Source organism: Montipora foliosa, chromosome 12, assembly GCF_036669935.1.
Source record: "Montipora foliosa isolate CH-2021 chromosome 12, ASM3666993v2, whole genome shotgun sequence".
NCBI classification, from domain to species: domain Eukaryota; kingdom Metazoa; phylum Cnidaria; class Anthozoa; order Scleractinia; family Acroporidae; genus Montipora; species Montipora foliosa.
The window spans coordinates 19,384,816-19,392,315 of NC_090880.1; the positions used below are offsets into that span (position 1 = coordinate 19,384,816).

Consider the following 7,500-nt stretch of genomic DNA (forward strand, 5'->3'; position numbering starts at 1 on the left):
CCTTTTGCAAAATGAGCGAAACAAGTCCAAAAAACGTATCACAATCGTGTAGCAATACTTTTTTGGTGTTACAAGTTCCTCTTCTATTGTATTTTGCTTTCTTTGTCTTAAGAAAAACGGTGGCTGGCTATGTTTGCTGGTTCTGGTATGGTCCGTAAAGTTGCAAGTTATCGGGTGGCGTGGCTGACGCCATTTGGCAAACTTGCAAATGAGAGGTACTGGAACCAACAACATCTGGCAACTTCCGGTCCCGTCATCTCGTGCCAGACTGCCAGCCTTCTAGGGGGCTTTCTCTACGATACCAACCGCAACCGCTAAAACATTGAACAAAAATGGTCTCAAGCTTATCAATATATACCGATTATGCTAAAGGTGCTACTTTTTTAAAACCAGCGAAAATTATGCTACTTTTCTCAAATTATGCCAAAAACTGTGCTAGCACAGTCTATAAAAGCCTAGTATCATACGAAACGTCAAGTTAAAATGCTTTATACACATGTTTGTCACCGCTGTTTGTTTATTGTATTTGCGTTAGGTCTTTCCGCATTATGTCTATTTGCCTTATGCCTATTTGGGTTATGCCTATTTGCGTTATGCTTTTCGCGTTATGCATTTTTGCGTTATGCCTTTTCGCGTTAAGCACATTTGCATGATGACTTTCACCTTTATGCCTTTCTGCATTTTGATTATCTGCACGATACCTGAAACGGGTGTTCGCCCTTCAGCTTCGGATCGATGCACTCACGATTTGGAAATTACTATATCAATTACAGAGGATTGCATTTTGTCAAAGATATACCTCCATATAGTAAACGTATACGGACCGTGAAGTGAAAAGTTAACAGTCCGTAGACTGCATATCATTAACCGAACTTACAGTGCTGCACGTTCAATGGGCCCAGAAGGATCTGGGATAGATACGGTCCTTACGGATCGTAAGACGAATATACGGACAGTAAAAACAGGTTCATTGTTCATACGGTTCGTCAACTTAACGTATCAACCGTGAACATATCATTGCCTATAAATACTTACTTGTCTTTCAAGCGTGTTATCTGTATTCATAAGGCAGTTACTGAAACACAGTAAAGTTAACTTATACGATTATGTCTCGTTTATTTTTAAGCGTGCCATTAACGTTTTATCGTTCTTTATAATCGTGGCAGCTGTGCGAGAAGTAGGCTCGGTCGTCAAGTTGTGTATTTGTATGCCCGTGCTGTTAAAACTTATTATTATATAGCTAGTGTTTCTGGCCGATGTAAAGCGCGCTGTGATTGGCTAAGAGCAGCTAAGCGCTAAGGCATGCCCACCGGCCGATTATGTATTATGCAAATCAGTTTTTTTTTCTTTTTGCCATATAATATACAACTTAAAAAACCTTGACCGTTCGGTCGTTACAGCGAAATCTCAAACCTCGGCCTAGCAGGCAAGGCCTGTTTGAGATTTTGCTGTAACGACCTCACTCTCCGTTATTAAGTAGTTAATCATAGTTCATATTTTTGACTACTCAGGGTGGATTAGAGATTGCCTGGAGGGAGAGGGGTTGGGGGAGGCGAAAGAGGTCAGTTGTCATGGAGGCGAGGAAGAGAAAAATGATGGGAGAAAGGTCTTACTGCAGGGGAAAGCAAGCAGGCTCAGGGAGAAAAAGGGAAGGGATTCACGCCATGACTCTAGCAACAGCATTAAGCGCAGAAAGGTAGAGGACCACAGACCGTTGCGCTAGCAGTAATAATAATTATAGAGTGTTTTCACTCACGTGATCAGTAACTTTGTTTTTCCACCGAAACAAAAGAAAATAGAGCCTCAATTCCAGGAGGATTAGTTGGGTACACCAACATGGCCGCCGTAACGTCACGTCAAAACACTCGATGGGTAATGGTACAATTAATTATTTTCGTATAGTTAATTATTTATGACACGAGTGATGTTTTGAAACTTCTCGAAATTGCGCGAGCCGTAGACGACTAAGGGAGATGCAATGCATAAGCAAGTTCATACGATTTTTTATTTGTTATGATATACTCTCAACAAAATTACGCCATGGCTGTGTTTCCATAGCAACTTTCGTCTTTTACCCTAACCTATTTATGCATTCGTCATTGACCAATCAGAAACGCGATATAAAGATTATTGACACAATGTTAAAGAGAATGAAGATGGTTTTTTTTTCGGTCGCAGACGTAGAAGGTAGGGCAAGGAAATAAGTTTCGAGGTAGAATCTCTCTATACCTTGGGAAACCAACTGATAAATTAGTGAAAGAGGTCTGAGGCATGGAATCAGTAAACCAGAGCTTTTCCTTCTTTGCATTTAACAGGTCAAATGGAATGTTGGTGGTCATCTTGAAATAAAATAAATAAATAAATAAATCGCAGAAACATCTGCAAAAATGTCTTTTGCTCTAGCGCATAAGACTATATTCATATAGAGTTATGCGCTCTATAAGTATTAAAGATTATTATTATTATTATTATTATTATTATTATTATTATTATTGATTTATTTATTACTGGGTCGTCGAATTATCTCAGATAATGTTATAATTTGCTCTACTTTGGAGTTAAGTTCCATGTTATTAGGGCCGTTTATACGAGAGAAAATAAGCCGCGGCTTACTCTGACCGCGGCTTACATAAGACGTGAACACCCCGTATAAATGGTACCAAATCTACGTTCACGGCTTTCGCAAGCCGCGGCTTATCCTGGCCTGGGTTCAGTACTCGTATAAATAGTTGCTTTCGCGTATGATATACGCCGCGGCTTATTTTCTCTCGTATAAACGGCCCTATTGTGGTCTTGAATTTGTTTGAATCGTTGTCTTGTAACCTCATGTTTTGACGGAAATTTGTAGGTTCCGGTCAGTAATGTGTTCAGTCAATCTTTTTCACTGAGTGGGTGCAGTTTATCGTCTCCTGCAGCAAAATGTAAATGATTTGTTAAACGGAAGGAAGACAAAAATTTCCTGCTTCCATTTAGGGTCAAACCTCTACAGGATTCGGTTTCAAACAAATGTCAATCACCTGTCGGCCCGCAAAAGGTTGTTTATATGATGGGATCTTACAAGTTAAAAGGAAAGGAAAAGAAAGGAACTTTATTTAAGTGTCTGGTCGCTCCAGCGTTGGAGCACTAATTGTGGAAATGGTAAACTGAAATTAACAATTAATGCAAATCAAGTCAAATGTTGTTTTTTTAGGAGAGAGGACAACCGGAGTACCAAGAGAAAAACCTCTCGGTGCATAGTGTAAAGCCGACCAAACTCAACACACATGACGCCGAGTCTGGGAATCGAACCCGGGCCATTTTGGTGGGAGGCGAGTGCTCTCACCACTACGTCATCCCGGCACCTAAAACAGAGTAGCCCAAGCTTTATGTTGTGTGCGAAGATAATGAGAGAATTAGTCTTACCAAAAGGTTTTCCACCCTTTTCAAATAGCGATATGATATATGAAATGAATCACATATTGAACTGCGGATATGAAATCAAAGTATGATCCTCGCAGTTATGAACTAACGCAATTTTACCAATTGCGCAGAGAAGCCTAAAAAATACAGGACTTCAACGGGGTCTTGAAGTCTTAAAGTCTTCAGTACTTCAACCCCGTTGAAGTCCTGAATTTTTCAGGCTTCTCTACGCCATTGCTACGGCACGGTTGGCGCAGTGGCGAAAAAATTCACTTTTTTCAATTCAACTCAATTCACTTCTATTATTAAGTGACAAAGGAGAACAAAAATGGCCGCTACTGGCAGGTAGCATTGGCCTGTCGAGGCAGGTAGCGACAGAAGAGAAATATATGTTATTTGAACGATCAAGCCACAGACGTGGGAGAAAGGCAACAGGCCTATGCCGAAAAGCCGCTACCAGAAGCAGAATTACTAGCGTTATATGACGAGAGAAGGACGGACGCTAGAGAACATGGAATTTCTGGCGATTGAATGGAACGAAAAAGACTGAAAATAAATATTTTTGCGTCATTAGAGCGACAAGGCCTGGGTTTCAGTAGGTGTTAGAGAGGAATTGTGGGTAGTGAGCTAGATGATAGCATGCGATTTGTCCTTCTAGGTAGATACCGTTTACGCCCAATTTTCGAGATTTTGGACTTGTAAAGCTTTTGTACGATGGGTTCTTTATTTTTCTGGCTGGTCCATGCCTCTTACCCAGAGCGGACAGTTTTTGTGTGGCCTCAGTTTTTAGCCCCATTTCCCATTGGGCGGCTCTTTGCGTATTCGTCTTCTAGAGGTTGCTATGGCCAATTCAGTGCTTCCTGTGCGGCTTTTCTTATGGCTTAGTTACACCGATGCTCAAGTGCCGAGTCATTCTAGGCCTAACTTGTGGTTAAGCTTCATTTAAGCTTTTAATTTTAATTGATCATCTGTTACGCAATTACCGGTAGATAGATTTAAACCAGGAAGCGTTTGCGACACTCCGTTGGTACGGGGAATACGTTGATCCATTTACCCCACAGGGTTTTTGGTTTTTCGTATCCGGCAACGCCGCTAGTTTTTGTATTTTCCTTGCTGTATTATGTGTGAAACATGACTGTTTTATTTAATTTATGTTCGGGAATAGTTGTGGCTTTTACCCAATATTCACGCTTGTAATGTTACGACGGTGTGCGGCGTCGTTAAATCGGTACCATTAGGTTTAACGTTAAATCGTGAGCCCCAAAATTAAACTTTGTGGGTGTCTTGCTTTGTGGGTGTCTTGCTGTTCACACCCTTCCTGGAACGTGCTTTTGCACTATCACTTCATGTATAAAACTAGTTCCCTTTAGACATTTTGTCAGAATCCCTGATGAAGTCTGTTTGATCAGACGAAACCGGTCGGATAATAAACATAGTTAACAAGATCAGTTGCTGTGTGCTGCTCACTAGTTTCGTTTTAAAAAAACTAAAAAAAGAGACTGAGGTTCCCATGGCGAAGAGACTTTTCGCTGACTAATGTCTCAGAGAATTAGTGTAAACCGCCATCAGACTATATGTGGTATGTTCGCTATGAAAGTCCAGTGCTAGGATATTTCTCTTTAAATTTGGTGAGCTCAAAACCTTCGCGACATCATTCTTCGATTAATTTTAGGCGGCATATTACAATGTCGACATATAACACAAGGCATGATCTCTACCTATTCAGTTCTCACGAGTCACAGTTGTTGTCTAAAACGGAGGCACGTTTTATCTGGTGTAGCTCGCCACGAGGTCGCAACACTGTATGAAAGTGATACATGTAAATAATTTCACCGTGAGCTTGAAGAGGATGGAAGAGCCTGGGTTGACTTACAGATACCCACTCTTTATGCGATTTAAAGGTGTTCAGCATTTCATAACCTCGGAAAACCCTGTTATCGTTAAATGTGATGTTTCTTTTCATATTTGAATTACTGAATTGCGTGTTCGCTCGATGTCAACCCGTAATGTAAGAAATAAACCAGCTAAAAGATTAAATCAACGACTAAATTGTTGTGTGACCATAACAGAACTTAATGCAATGTTGTGGAGCGATCTAAGATCAATACTAAAAATAGGTCAGAAGCAAGTGAAAAATGCCTCTGTGGTAGCAAAACAGCAAACTGGTCGAATGCTGAGAATGAATAAGGAAAAATACATTTTGTTTTTCCCTCAATGCTGATTTCCAGGCAAACTTCCACAACTCATCAAATCTTGATAATTTCGGGGGTGTGCGCTCGAACCTTTGTTCGCGTGGAACAAAAAAAAGCTAAAAAGGTACAGAAACCAGAAAGGTTTGCCAGACTATCGCAGATGGCCTCGGCCTTATTAGCCAATGGGCTAAGATTGACAGTTATTGCTTATATAACATGAACAAATCGCCGGAAAAACACATCATGGACAGACAACATCATCCCATGCGGAAAAGGCGATGGAGACACCCTTTCGCGTGATACGGCCCTATATTTGGCGGGGCCCTCGTTAATTAACGTGAGATAGTTGAGGCTGGTCAAAAGGTCATTAACTTAGCGGAGAGAGGCATTTCATTTGGTAAGCAAGGTGAGAGGCGGTTCTTTTGGTGCTTCGGTGTGCAAAGACAAACAAAAGGAAAATGAATGGAAGAACGCCGTACGAAATGGCGTCGATTCATAGAAATCCCCTTTACGTGAACTCCAAAGACAAAACAACCAACAACTCGGGCAGACAAGAAGTAAAGCCGAGAGATCATTTAGCAGGAAACAAGAGCCGAGAGAAGATCGTCGAGATTCGTCATGTGGATATAAACTACGGTAGTGGTGCGCATGAGGAAATAGCAAATGACAGCAATGACTCGAATCAACGATCCCGACCCTGGGGGATACACCACGATCCAACCACTAAAGTATACGACTCCTTGTATATGATTGCACAAACCAGTCAACAACAAATGGGCATAGTGAAGCGAATGATGTATGTACAGTGTTTGGTTCTTGTGATTGTCTTTCTGACAGCAGGTGCCAGCCTTGCCTTGACGGTCATAATAATCAAGTCAGGAGGAAAAACGGGTTTGAATCAGCAGCAACCCGCTACATCTGCAGGTAATTTAACCGTCAGCGAAAGATAGTACTTAAAGAAATGCGGTATCGCAAAATTCCAAGTCTGCGAGCCCTGGTTTGATCGAAGCGAACAGGTTCAAATTCGAACGACATGCAATGAGCTTGCATGCACGCGTTGCATGTCTTACAATCACTTGAATGGGGTGCTAGTTTGGGGATAAAACATCTATGTAATGATTCGTCCTGTGCTGGCCGGCTGAGAGCCAAGAAAAGATGTATTTTTGAAAGATTGGACCGGGCATGTTGCTGAAGTACACGCCCCCCCTCTCTCTCTCTCTCCCTCCCTCCTTCCAAAAACACGTCCATGTTTCGCTTTTGTGTGTTCCGGATATGACTGAGATGTTGAGGAGGATCGAGGAAGTTTATGTTACGTAAATGTTGAGACAGGAGCGTGTTTCCGGGTGCATCCGGTATTTTCTTTTTTTTCAAAAAAGGGAGATTTTCCAGGACTTGAGTGAATAGGGAAAATGCTGCTCCAAAAAGACCGTCTCCTCCCCACCAGCAACCCAGAAAATCTCTCTGCGTGATGTTTGCGGAAAGATCGCTCTTTTCGATGGTCAAAAGTCAACTAGAGATAAATGTAAAATCCAAAAAAAAGACCTCATAATTGAATGACTATCAAAACTAAAGATACGAATCCGATAATATGCTAGTGAAATGTTTTCTTTCTAGTGTTATCTCCAAACCATGCTTACGTAAAGGAAAAACTACAAAAGCGGACAGAACGCGAGACTAAAATTCCGCAGAAACCAATTATAGTTAGAAAAAATACTCATCGCCGGTGTCGCCCAGCTCATTTTCCACAAGCCGCGTGGAGAAAGCACGCCTACAATATAATTGTCAACAGTGTATTTGATTTCAGCAACAGGCTGTCGAAAGACGACGGAAAAGATCCCCGGGACTCGAGACTTTTCAATCTGTACAAGGCGGTCCGAGGCGATAGAGCGACAAAAAAGGCGGAGAGACT

General features: G+C 41.5%; 1 protein-coding gene across 2 annotated transcripts in view; it reads left to right on the forward strand.

Annotated features, from left to right (window-relative positions):
• Positions 1-5,850: 5,850 nt before the first annotated feature.
• The window catches only part of LOC137980152 (uncharacterized), a 15,801-nt gene continuing 14,151 nt past the window's right edge, over positions 5,851-7,500 (forward strand). Inside the window, exon 1 of one of the 2 annotated variants that reach the window (XM_068827526.1) lies at positions 5,851-6,515. In XM_068827526.1, coding sequence (XP_068683627.1) covers positions 6,050-6,515 — 466 coding nt within the window. In that variant the 5' untranslated portion in view covers positions 5,851-6,049. The remainder of the gene's footprint in view (positions 6,516-7,500) is intronic. The other variant, XM_068827525.1, reaches the window with a different exon arrangement.